The sequence below is a fragment of the Halichoeres trimaculatus genome, unplaced genomic scaffold, assembly GCF_033239565.1.
Source record: "Halichoeres trimaculatus isolate MK-OKI-2021-1 unplaced genomic scaffold, fHalTri1.1 fHalTri1_scaffold_6, whole genome shotgun sequence".
Taxonomy (NCBI): Eukaryota; Metazoa; Chordata; class Actinopteri; order Labriformes; family Labridae; genus Halichoeres; species Halichoeres trimaculatus.
The window spans coordinates 16,983,578-17,011,431 of record NW_027437184.1 but is presented as its reverse complement, the minus strand read 5'-3'; the positions used below and the strand labels follow the sequence as shown (position 1 = coordinate 17,011,431).

General features: G+C 41.1%; 1 protein-coding gene across 1 annotated transcript; it reads right to left on the bottom strand.

The window, feature by feature from the left end:
* Nucleotides 1-42: 42 nt before the first annotated feature.
* Nucleotides 43-27,519, bottom strand: LOC141792302 (GDNF family receptor alpha-4-like). Its single transcript, XM_074673187.1, has 8 exons — nucleotides 27,136-27,519; nucleotides 15,511-15,777; nucleotides 15,324-15,416; nucleotides 14,852-15,221; nucleotides 10,274-10,383; nucleotides 9,683-9,817; nucleotides 7,007-7,146; nucleotides 43-5,202 (listed from the first exon to the last, which is right to left on the bottom strand). Exons 1-8 carry the CDS (start codon nucleotides 27,188-27,190, stop codon nucleotides 5,008-5,010), a joined length of 1,365 nt encoding a protein of 454 aa, XP_074529288.1. The 5' UTR covers nucleotides 27,191-27,519; the 3' UTR covers nucleotides 43-5,007.
* Nucleotides 27,520-27,854: the final 335 nt, after the last annotated feature.

Genomic DNA, 27,854 nt, shown 5'->3' with positions numbered 1-27,854 from the left:
ATATGAAAAAAGCCATTTCTCAGTCAATACACTTTTATCCTGGTTAGACATGGAAATGTATCATTTGACTTTTATTCTTTTAACAAATCAGCACACTTGTTCAGCTATGTCACAAAATTACAGTTATTACACATATAGTCAGAGTTATTTGGCATGTTTGATATGTCTTTAAAAGAAGGTTAGCATGTGAAACACTGTACTGTACATTGTCTCTTAACTAGATTTAAAAGGTAAAATAAAATAATAAAAAAAATGAACAGGGACTATTCACATACACATTTTTAAAAATGTTTGGGTCACACTTTAAGGGAAAGGTTGTGAATGATCATGAATTCAGTAACAGCTTCATATTGAAAATAATTTTTGTTTATGTCCCCTCACCTTCAGGAATGTAGAAGAATTTGTATTTGTATAACTAAATGTGAGAAAAACAAATTGGTTCATGTAACATAACAACTTCTTTGTGTCATTATCTCACTTATAAATGTTCATGTTTTCTTTAAAAGGAAATATTCTGTGTTGCTATCATAATAAAACATCGTCATGACTTCATCATGTTTGTTGCCCTTAAAGGTCCCATATTATACAAAAATCACTGTATTCAGTCTTTTAGTGAGATTTGTGGGTCTTTGGCTTTCCTCCCAGCCCACAAAATGTGATATTTACTGACAAAACCTGTATTTAGTAGTGCTTGTGAATGTAAAATCCTGACCTAAAATCAGCTGTTTGGATTTTGGGGATTTGCCGATGTCAGCGATTCCCTTCTTTGACCAATCAGGAGCAAGTCTGACCTGATTGGTCCACCGGAGCAGACACCCCCACCAAACCATCACTGCTCTGTTTTTGGCTGTAAACAGCCACATAGTTCCATGCACAAGCTTCCAATCTCAGAAGAAGACAAGACTAAGTGGTTAGAGTTAATTTATCAAGGAAATGTGCCAGCTACTCTCAGTAAAACTGTGCATGTGTGCACTAGTCACTTCACGGCCGACTGCTTTTCCCACTTTGGACAGTACAACAGAGGGCTAGCGAATAGACTGGTCCTGAATCCTGGCGCATTACCAACCATCCACTAACAAACCTTGGACCCTGGAAATGTGAGTATTTTAAATGCTGTGTGCTGTGGAGCAGATGAAAGAGCTTTTCCTCAGTGTCCCCCCTGTCTCTGTGTTAGCTTCAGGATGCTAACTGTAGCTGCGGTTAGCCTGTTGTTTTAGCCTGTAATGTTATGGTAAACGAGCTTCGCTGTTTTCTAAACATTGTGCACTCGGAGCTTGTGGCTCCGCTCTCAGTGGGAGAGTGGGGGCAGTATCAGCGGTGGCTCATTTACATATGAAGGCCACGCCCACTAAATCAGAGCGTTCTGAACAGAGGGGCTATGAGAGCCTGGAAACAATGCTACTGTTCTTGATTTATTGGCTTTTTGGACCAAAACATGTTACTACCATTTCATGAAGACATCAATGATCCGTATTAAACTGCAGAAAAGAAGCATAATATGGGACCTATAAAATAAAGTTGGCCCAATCTCCTTTCAGGCTTTCTAAATAACTAAAATTTTATGCTATTATGGGAATAATATTTACAAATGTAACTTATCAGGGTTAAAGAATGAGCATAGAGTGTATATGTGGCTTACGGTGCTTGTGTAGCCAGCCTCAAGTGGACACTAAGTGAACTGCAGCTTTTAACACTTCAGCCATGGCCTCACATTTCAAAACCAGAAGTTCCCACCTGGAAGATACTGGGTCTCCACAGTTATTTAGAGGGCAACAAACTGTATGAAGTCATGATGGTGTAACACTCAGTAAACCATGATAAGAACACTTTGTGTTCAGCAAAAAGTAAGAGAGATTACATGTCATTTTTCAACCAAAGTACTGATTCCTGAACACATGAACAAAACAAAAAGCATGATGACTGAGAAATTCTGAATTCATGTTCATTGCTCATAACTCAGATATAAATGAGTTCTTGCTTTATGCAGTAAGTCATATCCGAGTTTATGATCGTTCATGTTTCTTTCCCATTTGCTATCATTTTCAGTGGTGGATGAATAATAAGCTTTTTCACCCCTCAACTTATCCATTAATAAGCGCCATGTTTAATGTAAACTGTTAATTTACATAGTTTACAAATATAAACAAAGTCATTGAAATGTGAAGATACATGTAAACTCACATTCAGTCATTAAGGCCGGAGCGCACTGGAGGCTGTTATTGACACTTGATGCTTAATGAAGAGCTGTACTGTACCAAAGAGATGAGTTTTCTAACTCCCCCATGCTCATCCATCATCATGTCTCCTCTAAAGCTTGATTTTAAAGCTGTTATTTTTTTTAGACCAACTGTTTGTCCAAGGGGGAAATATTTTTCTCAAATCAGTATTTTTTTAAGCTTGGAGTCACACTTCAGAGCTCCTCACCTCTCAGCCTCCTGTAGTGTAACTCTCAACAAGAATGTGGTTAACAAACCTGCATGATGTCATTCGGCCCCGAGCTGGGTAACACTCAGTGCAGGTTTAATAACCTCCCACCGTCCATTGAAGTCCAACTCTGACTTCTAAACATCAAACTCAAGTTTGAAGTAGTGATGGTCCAGCTTTGGCAAAAGCATAGCTTCCAGTTCATTTCTGCCTTTATACTGTCAGCCCTTTTCAAGAGTTCAGTCTTCATTTCAGTAATCCTTCATGTAAACAACTTTGAGGCTAGAATGCATGTTTTTTTTACTGCCTCTTCAAATGAAAGGTTTCTCAAGAAGATTTTTGTAAATTCAAAACTCTGCTCTATTCCAAGACAAAGACAGTGAACTTCCTCATGTAATCACCCATCACAGTATCACAGCAACTGTTATTTAACCTCTGACCGGGGTGTATTAAGATGGATGACTTGTCTCCACCCCTTCACATCGCGCAAAAGTGAGCACAAGCACAAGCATGTTGCTCGTTTGGAGCCAGAGTCTGAGCAGTGGTGACCGACGTGTGGAGCTGCAGTAAGTTCAGTCCACAGAAGAAAAAAGAAACCACTGTTTTCTTTAAAGCTGTCACTTAAGGTAATTGATGGTTGAATTGCTAGTGTTACTGTTTTGTTTTGTTTTCTCTCACTGTTCCTCTTCTTCTCTGCTGATCCAGTGCAAACTGAGGCACAGGAGGCAGCATTCGTCTTCCGAGCTGGCAGTCATGTCATTTGCATCTAACTAACTAAAACTAAACTACTCAGAAAAATAAACATCCAGGCATAAATCAGGTCCATGTCAGCTAACTACAATGACAGAAACCATATTTGACATAAACTTTGATGTTAAAAGTTTGGCTCATGTGCCATCTGTTTCGATTGAGGAGGCAGACTTATAACCTATTCTGCACAGTCACTACAAGAGACTCCAAATGTTTCACTTTTGCTTCACTTTAGGGGGACTGTTATGCCAGCCATCATTTTATACAGTGTTCACAACACACAGGGACAAAAGTTAATTTTTTGGTCCATCTGCTAAAGTCTTTATGAGCCATTAACATTATGCTTCAACAACTTCTGAGAGCGATCATCTCGCTGTGGGTGTCAATGATACGTCTCAATTGAGCTGCAGTAAATCTTTGTGAAAGGCTCTTTGATTCATTTTGTATTTACACAGTGAAAAAATAACCATCTGATTTGACTCATTTGTGCAACTGCACCCAGGTATGGAAGGGGAGCAGGTTTATCTTACTGTCAAAGCTTTTTAAGGAAAACATTAATCTGTAACTACAAGTTAATATCGCAGAGATCAGCTGGGTTATTTCTTGCAAACTGTCCTTCCACAAAAACCTCCCTATACTGCCTTTTACCTACATCCCGCTTCTGGGTAATTTCACACGAAAATGATCCATAAGAGAAAAAATCATTAACATCAGCAGAAGCTATTTGAGGCAGAGAGAATGGCTCAATGTGCTGCTCAATGATCAGAGCAGCCAGCAGGCTTTACAGCCTCCTGTGTCCGTCTCTATCTCCACAGCCTGCTCTCACAACATCTGAAGCACAAGATGGGCAAAAGGAGCACTAAAAAAACACCTCCTAAGGATAGAAAAGTGAGAGGCTATGACAGCAGTAAATTGGCTATTTCCTCCCCTGAGCTTCACTCAAGGCCTTCCCCTGCATGCGGAGCAATTTGAGTTGTGCTGTAATTGCTTGTGTTGCTTTTTTCTTCTCATCGTTTCTACAATAGAATTTGATCTCATTACGTTCACCCGAGGTTGAATTGTCAGCCACTCACCCTTAGTAGGAATAATACCTAGTGGTGTGTTAACAAAAGAAGCTCAGCAGAGTGACTTTTACTCTTTTTGGTGCACAGACGGAGGAGAAGCAGAGGTTAAGGAGGCATCAGATAGTACATCATGTAACACACACTTGATTTTGACTTATCGCTGTTTAAAAAAGTGCTTTTACAGAATGGTACAAAGAGGTTTAAGTGTGGAGCAGTTTCTTATTAGCTTGTTGTAAATGGGATTATCTCCCTCTACCACAGCATGAGGGAGGGTGGGAGAGAGGGAGGGAGGAAGGAAGAGCCGAAGGGGCAATGGAGAAACGGATGTGACATGAGTCATGAAATAGAAATCAAAAGCCATGTTCGAGCCGGGTTGCAGCGGAGCACACTGGTTAGGGTTTTTTGGGAGTGTGTATAGAGGACGTGGCCTTGGGCAATGTGCTTCTTGTTAAAAGAGGGGATGCACTTTGAGTGTGAAGCAGGCTCTAGATAGAGCATTTGCCCAGACAGCACTTCTAAATTCACCCATGCACTCGTATATCTGCTCACGTTGTTGGGTTCCTTTCATAGGAGCGGAATGGAGCAGAGACGCGGCACATACTGCAGGACTACTGATATCTTTAAGCTCTTGAGGAGGCAGTGATAGGAGAAACAGAATGGAAAACTAAGTCTGGGTGCTTAAAAAATGGAAAAAGGAGAGTTTCTCTCTCTCACAAATGTCCTCTGTGTTTCATTTTGTGTGTTGAGATGAAAAAATCAGAAGGATGCTTCAGTAGCTCCAGCAGTCCAGGAAGAGTGTAGGCAGCAGCAGTAATGGTAACACAGGTGCTACTCGGCTGGCTGCTCCCCGTGTACTTCCTCTGGCCCCGGATTCGATGGTCGAGTCCTTCTCAGAGTACGGCGGAATGACATTGAATTCCTCGCTTCCTTCCTCCTCCTGCTCCTCTTCCTCGCTGTTCTCCATCTGAAAAAGCAGGGAAAGATTGATTCTTCCAATTAAGGGAGGTGGTGGAGCGTGGAGCGAAGTTTTGGATGTAAACTTGAAGAGGAAAGTCCACATCAGCACAGACTTTAAAACTAGCAATGAAAATAAACCAAAACAACCAAAAAGCAAACCTGCTGTGCCAAGAAAACATAACTGCAAACAGCTGACAAAAACAACCTGTCAGGTATGTATCCCTGCAGAGAAACAGTCTGTGTATCCTCATGTTCAAGATGTTGCTTTTAATGTGTCCACCTTCTGAAACTTCTGTGCTAAACAAGATATTCATTAATATACTTTAAGTTTTTTCTGTCTTGGATTGGAACCTGAATATTAGTTAAGAGCTCTACTTCAGGCTCCGAACATGGAATAACAAAAAGCCTCCTGGTGTAAAGAGTTTATAACACTAGGAGTTAGGCCTCACTTAAAATATGCACTTCATAGGGCATAATATAATAACAAGGCTGATGCCGAGGCATCTGTAAAAATCAACATTGTGTCAAAGCAGCCAAGAGACGTTGTACGGCATACGGGCAGGAACAATTGCTGATGTAAACAGAGAAACCTGCATCTTTCAAAAGAAACATCCCCAAATAGGATGTGAGGCGTAGATATCAGATTACTTGTACTTTCATCTTTCCCTGCTGGGTGTAGTTAAAAGTGCTACAGAGCACAGTTTGGTTTCAGTAAGAGGTGAAACATGTCTAACTTTCAGCAGGAGGAAACAGAAAAGACTGTGTTCTCCTCAGCACTTGAAGAAATGTTTACTTTGTGATTCAGTAGTTTTGTTAGAAAATAATTTGTAAAAGTTAATTTGAACATGGCATCTGAGTTTTTCACTTTACCTTTAGTTATCATTTTCTTATCCCAGGCTTCCTTTTCTGAAGATATTTATTTATTTATTTATTTATTGTACATATAGAAAGATAAAAAAAGTAACAATACATAACTAATGGAACAGAAAAAAAAACAAAAACAAAAAACAGTAACTTCAAGACAAAAAAAATGTGCAGGAGGGGCCAAAAAAACCCACAAGGGCTTGTCGAGTGGCCCGCTAGATACCAATCTTACATTGTAGACGTTGTTCATAATTCACAAATTTTCTCTTCTAAGTAATTTGAGATGATCCTAATATCATGATGTCTCCTTTTCCCAGACTTCTTACGAAAGACTTTTTGGACAACATTTTATGAACTCACACGTTTTAGAGTTTCATATGTCAGACTTTAAAAGGACCATGTCACTGAAATCAAAAGTAGTGCACATCATGAACTGTGCTTCAGTCCGTCATGACACAGAATTCTATTATTCAATGAATATCTAAAAATTAAATTGAGTTTCAGATTATTTTTTTCACTAAAGTTTAATTTTTCTTGACACGTGAAGCTGTAGTAGAACAAGAATCTCCGTCTTTGTTTTGGCAGAACACTGTCATCCTGACTGCAGGGATACAAAAGGATGAGAAAATCCAAATGTGTTGTTACATAAACTCTGTCAGGATGTAAAATATGCAGCCCAGGTTCCTCACAAGGGTGTGTGTAGATGAATACAAACAACAAGGATTGAGACTGATGCTGCAAGCACCTACAGCTAATCCTCAGCTACAATGAGAGGTAGTGATGGAAGAGGCAGCTGCTGGGTCCAAATCTCTGCTTCTTTTCTTCAAACCAGGCTGATACTGGAGTGTTACCACCTGATACTCCGTCAGCTTCCCCTTCAGCTCAGCTGAGGCAGGTGTCTTAACACTAGCTTATGGTGAGACAGTGAAGGAGTAGAGAGTACTTACACTGTTGAATTCAGGAAGAGTGTTAACACTGACGTGGACCCTCTCCTGGTAGACACGAGGGGAGGGCACAGAAGCTGGCACAGGAGTGTTTTTTTCTGCAGGAGGAGCTGCGGAGATTCCCATGGAGCTGATCGCATTGCCTGAAACAGAATCAGCAGGGGGCATCTTCATTAGATTCACATCGTTATACATCCTGGAGGTATGACCAAAATAAATCTTTTTAAAGTCATCAGCTCTGTGCATACTGTTTAGTATTAAGCAAAATATATAAGAGATTAAGAAATATCGAGGGTGGCTCTAATGTTTAGGCAGTGAGTTGAACATATTGGTTGGGACTGATACAGCAACACACAATGGATTTCAATTAAAATTTCATACATACACAGGCAGGCAGTGTGAGGGATTTTTAATTGTTTTTTAATAGTCTCTCTTTTACTAATACCTCGTCATGATCTAAATAGTAAAATGGGGTTTGTTGTTTCTTTATACTTAGTTTTGATTATCTGTATGGGTTTAATTTTTTAGGAAAATGCTGAGCACTATTCAGCACTCACCCAGGAGTGTCTCTGTTTGGAGGTGTTTTCTTTTCTTTGGATATATTTTTTCACATAGTTATTTGTATTCATGGCTGATACTGGAGCAGTATTACCAAAAGGACTAATTTTGCAGGCTCCATCTCTGAAAACTCCTGACCGTGCCTTCAGTGTCTAAATGTCCACCAATGTCATGGCTTTGGGTTTTCTAAATGAGATAAATCTGCCACCTTTAAGGTGTCAGAGCTTTACTTATTTAACTGTATTTTTTAGTAAGTGCCTCCTAAACTGATGTGAAATCTTGTACTAGTTTTGCTAAGTAAATGTTAGTATTTCAACATGTCTACCAAGATGCTTGACAACCAAGATGTCAAGAGTTATGACGTCAGTGTTCTTATTTTGAGCCAAGGTTGTTTGAGACGAACAGGAAAATTCTCTTACACGCCAAGAAGTTCCCATTCAAGTTGCTCCCTACAACCTGCATCCTAAAGTCTATACCCAAACTAATTTATATTAAAAAAGATGATAAGAATGACCCTTACAATTCAGATAAACAAAGACCTCCAATATAACTACCAAGTTTCAGTAGGGATAGGTTTCACATTTTAACTTGATCTGCCTCTGTATCAACATAGTCTTATGCTTGAAATACATGAGATACGTCTGCAGTGTGACTCTGTTGCGCTGCATGTTGACTGCATTTGTCAACTCACACTGGCGACGTGTTCAGTCCGACATCAGCGTGACTGACAGACAGCTGGAGTCACAAGACCGAGGAGTGCCCACACTTCCCTCTCCACTGATAAGTCTCTTTTCATTTATGTTGGGCTGTAAAACCTCAAACCTGTTGACTCCTGGGCTGGCTCCACTCATTATGCCTGTTTATCGTCGTAGTCAAGCTAAATACAAACTGATTTTGACATGGTCTGTTTTATTTTGAAAGCAGTGGCTGCTGCTGGTCAGTCAAGGAGGGGAGGCTCATTTTTTTCCGGGCTACATCGTAAATTTGTTTATTTATTTAAACGGAAATTCTACCCTCCATGCCAGCTTGCTAGCAGCTGGAGCTGCTACGTGAGACTACGACAGGATGTAAGTGTGAGTGACAGGGGGAGACGCTCCGCAGCTGTAGCTGCTTATTGGTGAAAAGAGAGAGAATCTTTAAATACAACGCTCGTTGTTTTTAAGAAAGGTAAACTCGCTGGGAATCGGTAAAGCCTCCGGATCAGTCCAAAACAACTGACTGTAAAACTCAGAGGATGCTAAGGTGGAGGATTATACTTCAAGATCGCTGACTGGCTCATTTCACTGTCAATCAAAAAGGGATTCAGCCTCAGACAGATCATCCAATCATCATGCAGAAGCCCAGCGTCCAGGCCAGCCCACTGCCTCATAGACCCCCAGAGACACTGAGCGTCCGATGGGCGGGACAAAGCCCAGCGTTTATCCAATGACCGTCTAGTTTCCACAGTGGAACAACCCACTCTATGCTTCCCGCTGAAGTCGAAGACGCTCAGCGTCCGACTGTGTTAAAGCGCTGAGACGCTGCGGGGACGAACGAGAAGAAGGTGGAGCCAGTTACCTGTGATAGGTAGCTGATTCTGAGCAAAAGATGAAGGAATTCTAGCGCATATTTTATCAATGAAATGTACTCACAGCAGTACATATCACCACTTTTCTTGGGGACATTTTAGGGAAAGCTGAGCTTCCCTTGCAGTCTCAGAGCAATCGCCACTGTTTGAAAGTCACTAGGTGTTTTTAGGTAGTTTACGGTCACGACTTCCTGCTCAATCTTCCCTACACTGAATCTATCCACCGGAATCTATCCGAGGATGGCTGCATGTTGGCTGCAACATGACAGAGCAGCCACGCAGACGCACCACAACAAAACGGATCCTGTTTGAGTTGACACATTGTTTTGAATGAAACCTATTTGATCCGTTTGCCATAACGGAATGGAGACGCACTGCAGACGCAACCAGTGTATTTTGGCCGTTGCATTGCATCCCTTAACAGCTCTTCATTAATGCTGTCATATCAAACACTTGCACAACTAGCATGTCTCTGGTATGAGTCTCTCTCACACTGTGGATTTCATTGATGTTTTATTCACCTGTATTCCCCAAATTAGAGACGGTGTACTTACGCAAGCAGATGTTGTTGCTGAACATATGCAAGATGCGTTGACAGCCCTGCCATTCGTTCCCACTGCCCTCACATGTGCACCACTGAGACACCTCTGTGCTGCTGTTGCTCACGTAGTTTGGAGTCATGATGGTGCCTGGTTATAAGAAAAAGACAAATATTGTATCACAGGAACAACTTAAAAACTCTATGAGTAATATTTCCCCAGGGCAGGAACTCTTATTTTCTGCACTCGCCTCTATAAAAGTTATGACAGACACCTAACAAACTGAGTGCCTCTGGGATCCAGTGACACCAGATTTTCAACTCTGTATATTAATAATTACAGGTAGACAAAATTACTTTGTGGAAAAATTCAATCTTTGGTGAAGCTTTTTATGAGATGTGTTCTGGATCCCCAGAGCAACATCTTTTGGCAGGTGACCAAATATAAACCCCTGTAGTTACTTTTCATATAAAACCAAAATCTGTTAAAAGCGACATATAAATGTGGTTTCACCCGTCCTTTAGGGCAGCTTTCTGTTTATTTTCTTCTGAGTTCTTCTCTCTTTCACCCTCTTCTTCCTCTTTAGTTTCTCTTCCTGCATCTCACCTATGAGTCCAGCGTAGGCCTTCAGGCACATGGCTCTGCTCTCTCTCATACAGCCAGAGGCAGACAGAAGTGAGGGCTGGCAGTTGTGTTGGAAATCAGCGAACCGGGATCTGAAACACACACACACACACACACACATACACACACACACACACACACACACAGATATACAAGTGCAGAAAAACACAGAAGAGATAACAGTTTTCACGTCAGCACACAGAAACACAGCCTGCATTTTAAACTGTTTTGACAGTCTCAATTCTAGGGTCTGGGATCAACTAAAACAAAACAACAGGAACAAAGCCGTGTAGCTGGCACAGAGCGAGCGCACAACATGAACCAGAAAAATCGATACCTGTGCACTTACATTAAAAAATATATGTAGCATTTATACCATGTGTTATTTCAGTAATCTCAGAAAGTTTTCCAACTTTTTCTAAGGGAACAATTCTCTCTTTGGATAAAGAAAAACAGTAGTTACATCACATAGGCATACTGAGTTTTGACTGCAAGAGTGGCAACATTAACCTCTGTGAAATAAAAGACAAAATGTCGTCTCTTTCCCCAAATCATTATCTAGTCCTGACTCTAAAGCATGAGGCTTAATGTTTCATGACCCAATTGTTTGTTTTTTTTTGACAGGCTATCAGAACAAATTTAAAGTGAACAAATTTTCACAATGTTCCTTTTATACTGATTAAAAAATATATTTAAAAAGTAAAGAAAAATTTTAAGGGGCTGTGAGGGCAAGGGGCAACGTCTGGTTAGTGAAAAATGAAGCCTATGTAGAAGTGCTAAAAGTTGCTGTTCATCGAGAATCCGCTTGAGGCTGGCTGCGGAAAGATATGAAGTCACGTACACACCCAGCCATAAAAAAAGACTTTTACGACATTGAAAAGCAGATTTACAGCCTGGTTCAAAAAACAGTTTGGGTCTAGAACACTGATTTCACTATCGGCACACACTGTACGCTGAGTGATTTTTTTTAGAAGCTATTAGGATCGTTTGATTTCCAATCAGAGGCACAGCTCAGGTCACGTGACCAGCAGGCGCCCTGTAGCTGCTCGAAGAAAAGCTCACAGCTGGCTTCATAGCAAATGTGGCTGCGTCCTCAGATTGGCTTCATTACACAGTTTCAGGAACAGACGGGAGACGTTGTGGAGGCTATGTCTGTACAGTCTCTGTGTGAGGGCTATCTAGAAAAGCTGGTGTTTTTCCGGGATAAAGTCTCTGTTTCCCTTGAGCACATGCACCTACTGTCATGTGGACATGACTCTTAACAAAGGGTGTGTTTCTTTTGAACCAAATGAATGGAGAAAACAATACACAACACTATTTTTCCTTGTTCAATACAACTTTTTACCAGAGACAAAGTCTCTTCTGTTCTTTTTCTGTCAGACACTTTAGCTTGAGTGTCCTCCAATACTAGAAAATTAATCCAAAGAATCATTTTCAGCAGAGAAATATTCATATCTCCCCACTTTGTTGACTGTAGATTTGGTCAGGCATATATATCTAGAGCTGAGACTTTTTTAAGATCATGTCAAAAGCACCCGCAGGGACTTTACAGAAAATTTTAGGATAGGCTTTTTAAAATGAGGGTGGGCCTGGGACTGTTGTGCCCACCTATGATGCCCCTCCAGCTGTGTATACTGAAAATACAGAAATCTATAGTCCATTGGAAAGTTCACAGAAAAAGGATTTAATAAAATATACTCCAAGAAATAGTGATCAGAACTTTTTTCTCAAACTAAGTATGAGTATGTGCATACTCAAAAGTGCAACAAACAAATAACTGAATGTAGTGCCTGTAATGTTCACATTTGTACAGAGTATGTTAAATTTATGATCAGTATATTATCATTTCCTCTAATGCTACACCTCAAATTGGGAAGCTAAGATGAGTGAGTATGGCACGGTTTTGTTTGGTTCTCAGAACTGAAAAGAGAATGATGGTATGTTTGGCCATACTTCACGATAACTTGCGTATTCACCCACTCCGTATAACCTGACACTCAATGTGGATACCTGAAATTTCATGAAGGGGACAGTTTGAGGTTTTAATGCAGGGGACTTCATAGTGAGCTTAAAAGTAAAAACAAACTGTGTTTATATCATAGACTTTTTAAAACAATGACGTAGTCTCACCAACGTCACTCATCTGTTTCTGAAATGGAAAATGAAGTACATCGGCTATAGCGGCCATATTGGTAGTGGCGAGGGCTTCACCTACAGCCATAGGGCACCAGTCGGTCACGTGACCCTCAGCTGTGCCTCTTATTTGGGGAGCTCCCGATCTTAATATCCTCTGAACGGCTGAGTTAGAAAAAAAAATTCACCAAAATTAGCGACTCAAACAGGAGACGTTTTTTGAACCAGGCTGTAAATAGGTTAATTTCTGCTTTGAAGACAGCTTTTTTTGGCTTGGTGTGTTTGTGACTTCCGCATCTTCCAGAGCCAGCCTCAAGCGAACATTGGAGAAACAGCAGATTTTAGCACTTCTGCATTGTCTCATTTTCTTAGACCAGCGGTTGCCGCTTGGTTTATATACAGGTGTCTTTATTCTTCTAACCACTCAAAAGGTTTTTACACTGCAAGTCACATTCCCCAATCACAACACATGCATCCACTGATGGCACGGGCTGCTACGTAAAGTCTATCAGTATTAGTTGATTTCAATCACACATGGCTAGCACTGCACTGGAGGTTTTGGGTTTGAATGTTTGGAGATGGACACTTTGGTGTGTAGCAGGACCGAGCAGGACCTAGGATCCATCTCCCAATCTTCTGATTTAAAGACAAATGACTCTAACACTGAGCCGCCTAGGGCTGCCTGAAAATAGAACTAAAAAAAAACCCATTCCCAATTACTGCTGTCTTGCAAGTGACGGTGTCATTACTAAGGCACATTTTAAGACTTAGCTCATCACAGGCTCGAGACTGATAACAAATTTGGTTCTGAATAATAATCAGCATTCAAAGAGCACTGTTCACACACTTTGTTTTTACACTACTTTACACAATTTACAGTCGGAGACAGTGCCCTCCAAAGGTTGTCTGTCTCTGTGTGTCAGCCCTGTGATTGACTGGCGGCCAGTCCAGGGTGTACATCGCCTCTCGTCCTAAGACAGCTGGGATAGGCTCCAGCCACCCACAACCCTGAACAGGATAAGGGGTAGTGGATAAATGAATTAATGAATACTGCAGGAAACAATGACCCAAAACGAAATGGGGTGTTAACTATGATGAGCACTTGAAAAGTGAATGTTGTGAAGTCAGACAGGAATGGGAAGAGTGATAACAGTTCAGCTGTTATGACTTTGTGACTTAGCAGACAGGTGCTAAAGCTCTTTCAATTGACCCATGGCTGAGTCCCATCCATAGATGTGATGAGCTAATCACAGTGCGTATAGCCTTCTGATACACTCAGGCATTTTATGCCCCTATGTCCAAATACACTGCAGAAGGTCAGTTTTCATTTGTTTTTACAATATTTTTCTGAGATTTTAGATTAAAAAACGGTCAAACTGAGTTCATGAGGTAAATGCAGCTCTGACACAAAGTATCCCGAGAGGCTGAGCGACAGGATATATTTTTTTTACCCTTTCATAAGCCACATTTTCACAGGGAAAGGTGTCTTCTTTGTGTTCTACAACGTTATCTTTAACACTAAAACCACAACTGCAGTCTGATGGACTGTTTGGGATTTTATCTTGCATTAGCTTAAGTTAGCCTACCGCTAGCTCCTAGCTGCACTGTTCATCATGTCTCTTTGGGAGTTCACGGGCCTATTTTGTTCTAGTTTTTGTACTTTGGTGATCGTACATCATTGTTAGCTGTTGTCCAAAGGGCTCTAGTTAAACTGACCTTAGTTTCTGGTGCTTGGTTTCATGAGCTTATCTATGATAGCAGAGATAACAAAGGTTGGCAAACGTTGTGCTGAATGATTCACTGTAAATACTGTAGCTCCAAACTAACAGAGACACACTCTTGGTAAAGATGGTAAAAAGGACGTTATATCATGACCCATGCTGATCCTCTGTCATGTAGTGTAAGATGGTGATAGCAACAAGATTCTGTTTATCACGTTTGATAACATTGGGACCTGTACATTTTGACTTGTAACTGAAGCTTTTTGTTGACCCTCTGAAAAACAAAATGATTAATACATCCCTCCAGTGTCTAGTTTAGATTCGTTTAGTGACTTCTAGGTGATATGTGATCTCTTTGTCTCCAAAATTTATCCATAGTATCCTGTGAAATGTCTCGTACCATGTTGCCTGCCATAGCACCTGTCATTGAATGTTCATTGTTTGTCCAAATGAGTGGAGGGGGCGTGGCTTAGCAATAGGTTAATTATGCAGTTGTGCCTTAATCTTATATACCATTATTTCTTGGGTATCTTTTTTCTGCCCATCTGTTGAGCAATGATTGAGGAAAAATCCCTGCTGTTTATTGGGCTGACAAGCTGTGAACAGGTCTTTGTTGTTAACTCTCGCATATTTTAGGAAATCTATTCTACACCAGATATATTCTGAAGAGCCCTTAACTTCCTGTATCACTGCAGCCAAATCTTACCTACACAGCTCATCTCTGGAGCAGTAGTTCTGCAGGCTGAGGCAGTTGGGTTTTCCCACTCTTTCCTCTCCTCTCGAGATCTCCTCGTAGGAACAGGATGGGACTATGGTTTTCCTGCGGCGCTCTCCACACAGAGTGTCAGAACAGGGGCAGAAGAGCAGGGCAAAGCTGTACTCCTCTGGCACACGCTCCAGGAAACGCCGCAGGGCTCGGTGGCATTTCTGGCGGTTACAGCTGTTGTCTGACACTGTTGCTCGCTTGGTGCAGGCCACCACATATTCCGACCGCAGGGAGCCACATTTCTCATAGAGGCCACAGTCCTGGGCTGCCTTCAGACACTGGTTTTGTCCGTCCACCGACAGCGTGGAGGCTGGAGGATGTCAGAGAGAAGGGTGTGATTGGAGAGGAGGTCAAATTCATGATGCACAGTGATTTTAAGTGAAATGTAGAACACTGGTGCTGAGAGAAGTACCTGCCATGATGGAGGCCATACGTGACATCTCAATATTTCGCACCAGATTTAACTGCAGCTCTTCATATGGAGACACGTCATACTCATCATAAGCTGAAAAAGTAGAGTACCACACATGGATTATGCAGTGGACACTTCAAAAAGGCCCCTCCCCCACACATGCACCTATGCCAGAGCTTAAACCCACCTGCAAACCTCACAGTCCAGTACACCCTGAGGCAGTGTTCCTCCCTGCGAGAGCCACGCTGGCACTTGCAGACTTGAAGTGGGCGGTAATGCTGCAAGGAGTTCTGGGCCTCCAGGCACTCCAAGCGGGCGTCTGCGCTGAGGGGGGACACCGCCTCCTCCGCTGCACAGTACTCCAGGAGCCTGTAAAGCACCTTGCAGGACTGCACCTGGATGCAGCTCTGTTCAGCCACCAGACAGTCCAAGGATGCAGAAACTGGAACGTTACCTGGAGGACGGGATGAAACTATCAGCGAGCAAAGCTGCTGGTTGTCAGAACTAACAGCAGTTTGTGCAGTTGAGTTTATGGTCCCTGCATTAAGAATGAGTCATTAAGCTAAATAGGCTGTAATTAAGACAACAGAGCGAGGTGAGTGCACCCCATAGATCCTCCACGGCACTACAGGTGGCTATAAAATCCAACAAGGCAAATTAAATTGAAGGCACACAAGTGTAGTAAAGCAGCAACATGGGTGAGTCTCCACATTTCCTCAGAGACACTCAGGAGACTCTTTGATAATCTAACAACACTGAGGGGTTCTGCAAAGATGATTTTTCTAATGATTATTTTTTTATGCTCTCACTGGGACTCCTTGTTGTCTTCTCATTTTTTGAGCACAGTCCTGCTGTGTAAACCTTCCCCTTTTTATTAATGCAACACATTTTCCAAGCACACTGTTTCTGTGTTGTTGTTTTTTTACCAAAGTTACACAGTCACCTCAGATTGCAGTGCTGTTTGAGGTGGTAAGCCTCATCATTCTCATACAGTGCCAGAGGCGGGAAAAATACTAACTTTCTAAACACAAGTAGAAGAACAGGTTCCGTTTTTTGTTTTAAGGATAAGTAGGAGAACTAATAACACCAATTCTTTTACCAAAGTACAAGTGAAAACAGGCGACAGTAGTTACCCAAAGCCTCGAAGTTGATAGTCACCCTCTTAAAGATACTTTTACACTTTTTCTGTGCTCAATAGAGGAGGGACAAAATATCCGCACAGAAAAAAATTGTACTGACTTGTGTGACACAGTTATCAAGTTACTGAGACCACATATGAAATGAAAAAGTCAGTGATCTGGGTTGATTTCCCACACCAACTAAACTCACCGAGACATCACGTCATGACTACTTCAGGTGGTGCTAGTGACATGAATGAGGGTAACATGAAGAGCAGATAAGTGACAGCAACAGAATGGAAAAATGTGTTCTCATACAGCAGTGAAAAGATCAAGATGTGCGAGCTACTTTCAGAGGTGATGTCAATATCTCATCTTTGAGAGGGAAAGCCGGGGATGTACTCAAATCTGCAGAGAGAGTTCTACCAACGAAGAGCTACAACAACAACAACAATAACAACAGGTGTTGGTAATGAATACATTAACCGTAATCTACTTTTCTATGGATAGGCCTTCTATGAATTCTCCAGTTCATTGGACAACATGGTGTCATCATTTGATTTACTTTAGAAGATGATCACAGTATCAAGAAAAAGCGAAAACAATGATATCTTAGGCCACATATCACATTACATATCATACCACATAAAGAATTGTATTTTATTGTATCATATCATTTTTTTGTGTCTCATATTGTATTGTACCTCACGGTCTCATGTTGTGTCGTACTTTATTGTATCATATTTGAAATATCGTGTCATGCTAAACTTGCTAAATGCTGCAAAGTCCTGTACTCATGGTGGATTAAGGTGAGATAAAACTTCTTATCTTGTATTGATGTTGGTTTTCTGCTAATAAAATTTTATTAACATTTACGGGTCTAGACCTGTGAATGTTTTTGTGAAGTGTCTTGAGATAACGTTTGTTGTGATTTGGGGCTATAGAAATAAAGACTGATTGATCATGGAATTACTTATCGTACTGAAAATTGCATTGTATTATATCGTACCACTTATTTTATCATGTAAAATGAAGTATGTTGACTCTGACTCAGCAACAGTGTTGACTGTTTCACTTTAGTAGTAGAGGATACATTTAAAAGTAATGGAGCTGAAGTCATGAGCCTGTTTTAAAATGCAAGAAGGTGGGGGTACAGATACTTTCTCTGAAGAAGTAGGGGCAGAGGGTTGAAATCCTCAGGAAAGAGAAATTTAGTTTGAGTAAAAAATAATAAAAATTCAATTCAGGCAGAGAAGTAAAGTAAACAGTATTTTCTTACTCCCCTGTCTAAAGTGGCACTTTGCTCCCACAGTAGGGGTCCATTGATGTTATCACATCAGAAAGTCTTCTTATGAATCAATGATGCCACCCAAAGATCTACCTTCACAGTCTCCTTCCTCTGTTTCTGCAACATACTCTTCATGTAGAATCCAGTTTAACAGGTTTTTTTTCAAGTTTGCATCAGTCCAGTAGCTTATCATCTATCATCTGTCTTGAGCCTGCAGGGTTCTGTGTCATCTGCCATACAGCATTGCTTTCAAATCTCAGTCAGAACATAAAACCCAAAAGATGCTCAAACTGGGATGTTTCACACAGAGAATCTCTTAGTTTCCTGCATCAAAAAGAGGAGAAGCTGTTCCTCTCACCAGCCAACTCTACAGTCTCTGTTGCATTTTGGATGCCTGAGCCAGTACTTGAACCATCAAGACGAAAGCTTTTCCAAATGAGACCAAACCCAAGTGACTGTAACAAGGTTTTGGCTGAAAAGGTAACAACAGAAATCTCTTCCTCAAACATGTTCTTCACTACAGGAATAAATACAGAAGTCTTTTTAGAGCTTGACACAAACGTGTGCAGGTTACAGCAGCGTAAAGCTGTAGAAATAAAGGTATGGTGCTTAAACACATCATGTGGGATATATTTTGCAGCTTCAGATACATAAAATGTCCTGAGTTGTCATTGTTGTAGGACACACTAACAGCTGGGAAACAGATAAACTTGGAACAAGCTTTTCACCAAAGCCCGACACATCTTTTTCCACCAGTAATGTTACAGACAAAAACAATTTATTCCAACACTTCATCCCTTTCCCCACCAAAAACAAAACAACAAAGTCTTGATTCCAATTCTGCTTTCAGTCTGAGACCCAAACTGAACATCACAGAGGGACGGAGGCTCATACATGGCACTGTGAGGATGTTTTCACCCCTGACGTTTTGAACAAACACCTTTCATCTGCAGACACATCCTCACCTAAAAAATGTGCTGCTTGAAGATTGCAGAATTACATCTTCTCAACACAGCTTTAAACAGATTCATCCCATTAACTTACACAAGGGTCATTGAGTTCCAATAAGTGCTTATCAGCAGCCACATTTCCTCTACAACAGGCACATTATCCAGCAGAAAAAGTCATGTTGGTCCATGCTCATTAAGCATTAAGACAGAGTTGATTGGCAGTGTTCTGTCTCGAACGGCTCAAAGCGAAAACTACAAATCAATTTTTAATACTGATTTTTGCTCCATGAAAAACACAATGCAGGAAGGCCAAAGGCAGCCTGGGGGAGCTGAGGGGAGAGAAAAAAACAGAAAGGGCTCTTCATGAAAATGAATTCTGATGGAGCATTTCAGGAAATTAATTTCCTCAAATGTGACACATAAATGTCCCCACAAATTACATTTTATACACAGTGATTCCAAAGAAACAAAATAGCTGGAGTAGGCAATATGCACACACTCTTTTTTTTACACTTTATCTCATTAATTTGCTATATCCTGTCACTTAATAACTGCAGAGTGGCAGACATTTTAAAATATGCAGTACAGCTACAAATGAGTAGATATTCACGCTTGCCTGTGAGCAAATATCTGTTCTCTTTATGCCGAACATGTACTGAAAGTGTTGTATATAAAACTATATGTCACCTAAGCTCATATATAAACACACACACAGCATTGTGTTAAATCGGTCACACTCTTCGATTAAGCTCCCGCTGACTGGCGGCACAAAGCGCGGCTGCAATCCAATTCTGCTGCTGCATGTTTTGCAATCTCAGACGCCACATGAGGTCCACGTCTCACTTTGGCTTTAGACATATCATAAACAGAGGCTTTGCGCCACCACCGCCGCAGGAAACCTGCCAGGGCTGCTGCACAGAGTCCACAGGGGGAGTCGGGACAAAAAACACACCCACTGGCAACACACAGGGCGATGAGTCATGGTCACAGCTCGACGAGGTATGCAAAGGTGATGATTACCTGCCTATCTCTTCATCACAATACTTTGAAATGCGTAATGAAGTATCAAATCCACTGTGTTTGACTGCAGTCTAAACAGGTTTAATCGGTTTTAGCAGAGAGCAGGTTCTTCCTCCTCAGTGTTTTCTCCCTCAGGCCTTACACTGATAAGGAAAAATATATGGAAATGCACTGTTATGAGTCTTTATTTGATACACATACACAAATATTCACAAATAAAGAGATAAGAAAAAAAACGACACAATGTACACAGTGGCTCTGTCGAATCTCATCCACCAGACAGCTCATAATCGTCTTAAATCTAAATATTATTTTACATCACAATAACAAAGAAGCTCTCTCTTTACAATTATCTGTTTGAGAAACAAAAGTCTGCATTTAGGGAGCTGTTGTGTTTTAAAGAAGAAATAAATAAATGACAGATGAATTTCAGTGATGTGTGAGCCGTAATACACACCATCGATTTCTCACTGGGGTGATTAATAGAATTTGTGAGGCAAAGCTGATGAAGGTTAACACCACAGACGCACAAAAAAAAGCACAAAATGTACAGGGAGTGGACTGGCTCAACTTGCCCCCCTCTTTCTTTAAATCGGAGTGATTGTCTGCTCTGAATCTGGATCGTTGAGCTGTAATTTGACCAGAGATCAGACATGGTGGGACAGTGATGTGCTCAAAGGGAGGGGGAGATCATGACAGAGGAAGTCTTAAGTAGGAAGTCAGAGGCTGGGAAAGTAAATGGAAGAGAGGTGACAGACATATGTGTGAGTGCAGCTTGGGCGCAGTCACACTGGCCATTCAAACCGTGCCGGGCTAAAGCACGGTTGCCCCTTTGCAGCGCTCTTCCCCAGCTGGAGAGTACGGCCAGTGGTCAAACTACTCCAATATGAACCAGACTTAAGTGGGCATCACACATATGCATGGCCCGCCTGCGTCGTTGTGAAGCGTCTCTTTACATGAACCGCAATCTCATCAGAGTCAGCAAGTCGTTTTGGCCCCACACAGCCCTCTAACATCCCTGCTTTGTTCAAAATGATTGTCAGGAGGTACGCTGGCAGCGATCATACGTCATGCATCACACACGTATTGTGATTCTGCATGGAGTAAACCGTGCCGAAGCCCACCTCTCCGAAGCGTGCCAAAGCAGAGAAGTAAATCGAGCTCAAGCACGGCACAGTTATGGTCACACTGGCCGTTCCAGTGTGCTTAAGCACAGCAAACGGCCTTTGATTGGACCTTAACTTGAGCTACAAATCTCATTTTAAAGAGGTTCCCTCTTCTCTTTAGGACAGACCTGACAAACAACGCTTGCATCTCTATGTTTCACAGATCTGAATCGCGTTGATGTTGCTTTGCCAATCTTGAGATCCATTAAATGTCGGTACATCACAAAGAGCTCTTTTTTGGGGGTTCATACCACTAAAGCGGGCAGAGTGAAGCCTCTGTGTCCCAAAATATTTACAGTGAAACTGAGACTTGCTAGCAAAAGGTGAGAGGGAGTTACTTCAAGGGTTGTAATAAATTTTGATTTTGGTTGAAGCACACAGCAACTTCTTAGGTTTCTCATCGACTGTACGTAATGCAGCACAATAAGAAGGACGTCTTGGGTGGAGGTATCAGTAACTGCCAACTGCACTACAGCTACAGAGAAGTGGTTGTTGGTGTTGCCATCAATAGCTGGGTTTCCATTACACTTTTTCACAAAATAAAAGCAATATTTTTGAAGTTTTGATACAGAACAATTTCGCCTTGCCAGTGTTTCCTTTACGACCAGAATTGCGCACAATTTGAGTAAAGTAAAACATAATGTCTATCCGGATGCTGCACTCATGATGATGCCGATTCTTGAACATTAGTTTTCTCATTCACTGCTCAAACTGTCGGCCGTGATTATGCTAACTCAAAACAGGCACAAACAAAACACTGAATGAAAACCATCATCTCCAGTTCACATACTCTCACGCACACTAGGGCTGGACAATTAATCAGATTTTAATCGTGATTTCAATTTTGGCATCTGACAATCATAAAAACAATATAATTAAACAAAAACAATATGCCCACACAGTGTAGATGTATGCAAGTTCCTGTGCTTCATAGCTCTTTTGTGTTCCATGTGCAGCCACAGCGAGTGTGTGTGACTTATGTGTATCAATAATACTGTATATGCCACTTGCTGGTTCTTTAAAGTTTTGTTTAAATCAGTACTGAAGTTTTTGAATAAATGGATAATTGTGTGTATTAATTGTGATTTCAATATCACTTAAAATAATCGGGATTCTTATTTTTACCCTAATCGCCCAGCCCTAACGCACACACACACACACAAACCTCCGCCCCCTCCCTCCAGCTGCTCTCTGACTCTGACCGGCTCACAGCCGTCCTGGTGTCTTCACAAGTGTTGGTCAAAAACACAAACAACCCTAACCCTGCATTGACAATATAAATAAGAGCAGAGCTGATAAAATATGAACTCTGGAGTCTGTTTGTGTGGCAGTGGACACGTACGAGGGGGTGAGGGAGGAGCATTGTTATGACAACGTGCGGAAAAGGTGTTGCCATTGCACTTTTGCGACAAAGTTCAGTATCCAAATGTCTGAAAAACCACGTCATGAGAGGGTAAAAAAATTCTATCGAAATTTGAGAGATTTTTTCGAAAATGTGGTGTTACCATTACCGTTTCTTTACTGCGATATTGAGGTTTTGCGCAATTCTAGGTGTAATGGAAACACAGCCATTGTCATGACAGACTCTGAGATCCGCAAAAGGCCTGAACTGTTCCTCAGTAAAATAATGTGATAACCATTTTGATTGAACTAACCTTTAAAAAGAAAAAAACTGTGTTTTCTCTTTATATCCTCAAATTATTGCCAAGTGAATCAGTGTTAATGTGCAAGTAAACACCAGTGAACTTTGAGTGACAATACTGGAAACATGGGAGTCATAAAAGAGTGAATGAGCAGCAACCTGCTGTCTTAAAAAATGATTGAAGCAATTTGTCAAAGATGTACCTGTTTATGAAAATATGAGCAGATGGTCAATGAAAGGAAGGTTTTTACATTATCAACAGATAAAAGTACATTCAATCCAAGCAAAGGAAAACTCAAATTAAAAGACGTCTAGTTTTTTGGTACAAACTCTCTATCTGTTGGTCTCTCCTGAGTTGCACTGCTATAGCTGGTTCATCAGAGTGAGTTTAAATTCGTGTTGGCTTTAAGTGACATTTAATTTCTGCTGAGCTCACACTTTTCCACTTTTTACCAGTGAGCTTATCGTTTCCTACCATTAAACTTTCCTTTAACATTAAACATATTCTTTTAGGGCTTGCACATATTCTCTTTGTTATGAAGGGAATTAGAAGCACTGCCCTGGGCTAACGCCTAAAGAGGCAGGACAAATCCTGTTTAATTTATTTAAAAAGTACCTCTTTATCTTACTTTCTCCCTTACTGTTGACATTCAATTAAGAAAAGCATCTCTCAAATACTCAAAATCTCAAAGAGTATTCAATTTTCTCTCACTCACATACTGTATTATACTTCAGTGTTTTCCTCTTTTTAGATTTTTTCGACACTAGAGCTCAGTTCCTTCTCAATTTGAGACCAAGCCCATTACTTCTTTCTTCTCTAGCCTCCTAAAAACCTCTCTTTATGCTTTTCACTCGATCTTTCCATGATGCTGCACCTGCAAAATGTCAGTATTTTTTTTTAAAACTCTCTGCCAATTTGGGGCGAATCAATCTTAAATCTCCCCTAACTGCAGGTGTCCAAATCTTCCCACCAGTGGCCCCTGCTGCTTTCTTCGCTCTGACACATCAGGACCACCACCAGCAGCAATAGCACACAAAGGAGCTTTGCTGTAAGGTCTGATCTGAAAACTCAAGAAAAGAGAATTTTTTTTTTTTTTTTACACAACTTTATTTTTATAAATTCTTTTTAAAAAAGCTGCTATTAGATTGAGCCGTATAACAGCAGCAGCCTCTCCTGGCTTCTTCCCAGCATCTTGTCAGAAATCCAAAATTTCACTCAGTTTGAATCCAAACTTCCTCAAAATGATTTGCATGCATGGACAAATAACATCTTTGTTTGTTCCTCCACTGAGCAAACACGTCTGTTTTTTCTGTGTGACTGAGGCTTATGAAGGAGCAGGAGAGGCACATTTTGCATTTATCAGTTTGTCATGTGCGCACCTCACAGAGACAAACGAGAGAAATCCCAGTGCTCGAGTCCTATGCTTCTTTCACAACATGCACTCTTTTAGAGGGGGAAAAGTAACTCAAGGTGAGACCAGTCTCATTATTTTGGCAGACAGTGGAGATATTGAAAGGCATTAATATTTGACCACATAAAAACTGAGGTGATCTGCCAAAACTTTGAAGGCTTTCCCAAAAGACAGACAAAAAACACACGACTTGTTTCAGCTTGTTGGTAAAAATCTTGAATTTGTTCGAGTCTATGCATAAGGGGACAGCAACACATATAAGACATGTAAGAATTATGATCTAATCTTCTAAATCTACAATTGCTGAGTGTATCTAGTTTAACGAGCTGTGCCGCCAGATTGTGCAGCCACATCACGCAGGCTGCACTCCAGGTGAAATACATACTTGCATCAGGTGGAGTCAGAGTGAGCAGGGTGTGTGAATATTTCAGGATTCTGCCTTCTGCTGCCTGCTGCACTCCTAAATTATGATGGGTTAAATAATTTCTTGGCCAGACAGCATGACACAAATCCATAGATTCCATCAGGCTGTTGCTTTTGTTGTTGGCATCACCACGTGTGCAAGAGATGATCGAGAGAGACGGCCACAAATGACAGATTCAATATTTATGCAAATGGATTTTAGGTCAGGTGCCACTCAGAGACTCACATGACGCTCCAGTCACTCTTGATGTGGGTGTTTTAATTAAAATGATTTCTCTCATAAAACATCAAATACTTTAAAAATTGCGTATTGAGAATTGTGTCTTATGTTTCTTATCAGAGTTATGTCCAACGGGCACTTTGCCAATTTAATCTTTGTGTGCTGTCGTCCTAAACGAAACTGAATTTCAGACTCAGAGTACATTTAAAGACAATGCCTCAGCAGAAAGAAGGAAAAAGGAGAGTCCTCGGTGTGGTGGGTGAGATAAAGAAGCAAGAGAGTGAATAAACCTGTGAGCATGTGAGGTGAGACGCTCAAACTCGTTCACAAACACAGCTCAGCATGTGGAGATCAAGCCAGTGAACACCTGTGTACCTTTACATAACCTGAAAATGAGCTCCATTACAGCTGTGATAACCGTGTTATGGCTCAATCACGTCCACTAAATGAAGCACCAAAAATAGACACACTCAATCACCAGTTGCAGTCTGTACTGGGACTTCAATAATCCACAGAGGGCCTCGCAGCCAGGGGTCAAAGTCAGGTTTAATGTCATTTAACAATAGGCAGATTTCTGTTGATTCCTCTGGCAAAGGGACTGTTTGGCCACAGCCAATGCTAATCTCATGTATTAATTGTGAGATGAAAGTTGGATGTAAAACTGGTGGAGTTCGAAGATATGTAATGAATCTAAGAAGTGTGGTTGTTATAGGAGAAAAATGTGATTCTACACATGGAGTACTTCTGTTTCTTTGCAAAGCATGAACGCCTAAAATGAGGCATTCGGCTTTAATTCAGGGGCAGTTGTAAAATCTATAATCCATACAAACAGGTGCTACTATCCTCTTTCACTTTGGACGTTTCAATCCCCAGCAGACACATTAAAGATGGTGCTGGTTAGCCTTGAGCTTTGCAGAGCGTCGGTGGTGACAGACATTTTGGGAAGGCTGCTCCGATCCTCCCACGTTCCCACTGCCATTGTTTAGGTCAGATATTTGTATGAGGCCAGATTAACTGTAAGGTTAAAATAACAGAGCATGAAATGGAACGCTGAACCGAAGTGGTATTTATAATGTACCTATAGACATAACACGTCCGTAAAGAAGACACCAAACAAGACAAAGCTGGAAAAAAAGCAACTGGAGAGAAAACATCACTACAAAAGATTGTTAAAATGCAGCTGCTCAGATTTCACTGCACAAAATGTTAATTCAATAATACATTTTAAAACAAACTTCAGTGCAAGAAATCAATTACAGCTTTTAGTGAAATCATCATCTGCACAAACTCTGATCTGTGTTAAAGGTGGTAGAAGTAAGGGCTTTTCTTTGTGTGATTTCACCTGATTGGCTGTCATATGGGTTTGACACTGCAGATGATAAACTGGGTGTCTGAAAGGTTTGACATTCACAACACAGCATTCATCATTTCACGATACTAATCTGTAATCGAAAGCCTTTAGTGACATTATCTAAAATCGCTGCGGGAGGAAAGAATCCCACACCTCCCGTACTACCGAGCTAATCCTGACAATGAGAGTATTTGCATGTTTTTCTGAGTGAAAGAGCACAGAGGGGAGCTGGATGTCTTGGTGTGTGGTCTGTATTTACTGAGGATTATCTAAATAATGAGGAGGTGTTTTATGCTCATGTTTAAACAATGCAGAGCACTTCTGGTCCACAGTGACAGAGTTCAGTTTCAAGACTGCAGAGCAACTCTTGTGTTCAGCTCAATCACATGTATGACTTCATCATCCCTCATTTGGCAGGAGCTTGTGATGTGTGTTAGCGTGAGTTATGGTCCACATTCAGCTATCTTTAACATAAATATCAATACAAACTCATCCTACAATTCTGCCACAAAGCTTTGAAATTCTGCGCAATCTAAATCTTTAACCCTCTTCTACATGATTTATATTACATGTCAGTGATTGGAAGACTTCTAGATGTTCATATGTGATATTTCCACAATCTGGGACAGTGCGATCAATAGTCATAGTGATGAACAGCTCTTAAGTTTGGCAGGCGTCCAAGGCAGAAATAAAAGACTTGAACCCTCAATGATGTCATCAGAATTTTTAATTTAAGGGAGTTTCATAAATTCATGTAAAATGCTTAATGGACCCCATTAATTGATCAGCACAAAGTTTTTCTCAAGGCTAAAATAGTGTCCTCGTGTCTGAATTTATCTCCATGTCAGGTCAAACATTTATCTTGTCCCACAGTTTTTCCTGCTTATGCATTTTCAGTGAGAGTGTGAGACTTTCCTGGGGAAATGTGCAAAAAAAAAATAACGTTTTGACCTCCGTAATGTGGTTATTTGAGTGAGATTATGGTTGTAAGATAAAATCTGTTTCTGCTCTAATGGCTTCATACAGTTCGGCTCCTTTGAGAAAACTGAAATAACCTTTACTCGTGTTCAAGTTTTAATGAATACAAGATATCGTCTGAAAGGAGCACATGCCCTGACTCATCGACACTCAGGTTAAAAGGAGTAGTGAATACAACGAGGTAAAATCATTCCTGCATCTTTGAACGGACCTGTTTGGATTAAGGGACAAATGATCTGCTTACCGTGGGAGAAGACGCTGAACAGGAGTCCAATGATCATCATCCTGTACGCTGACATTGGAGAGTTGGACAGTAGGAAACTCTTACCAGGCTCTCTGCGGCTCACTGACCCGTCTCCTCGCGCTACATCCAGCCTCCTGCTCCTCTGCTGCGCTCGTGCGGACTGAGGTAGAGCTCAGGGTGTTCAGTAGTTCGCAAAGTTGGACAAACTGAACTGCGCGCACAGCTGGAGCGATTCAACTTCTCGCGATCTCTGTTGTCCCATTTAATTCTCGTAATCCTGATGGAACATTTATCTCCATGAACCTAGTGAACGTGAATCCACAAGAAAAAAGTTTCTCTGCACCACTTGGTCCCAGATGGACAGACAGCGGGCTCCGCGTGCCGAAGCTCCACAGTTGTCCAGGCTGTGCGAGGATCAGAGCGCAGAGACTGCATGGCTGTTAAAGGCGCAATCTGATTGGCCAATGAAAAACCTGAACGTGCCGATGAGAGGTTATTTTTTTCCTGTTGGAGAACAGAAGCAGATAAATTGTTACATCATTTTGATGGACAACACCAGGTGTTTGAAGTCCTTAACTTTGGTTACGAGAGGACAAAATCTTTGCACTTCCAAAATAATTAAACTCAGTCATTCCTTAAAACTGTTTTTGTTATAATTATGTCTCTTAACAGCTCACTGGGGCTTTCAGAAAAGCCCATCTGAACAAACAATGTTAGCT

Coding starts and splice junctions, on each gene's coding strand:
- LOC141792302 (XM_074673187.1), bottom strand. CDS start 27,190: ATGTCAGCGTACAGGATGATGATCATTGGACTCCTGTTCAGCGTCTTC. Junction 9,818..10,273: donor GGCCTACGCTGGACTCATAG/GTGAGATGCAGG, acceptor TCTTATAACCAG/GCACCATCATGACTCCAAAC. Junction 5,203..7,006: donor CTCTTCCTGAATTCAACAGT/GTAAGTACTCTC, acceptor CTGCTTTTTCAG/ATGGAGAACAGCGAGGAAGA.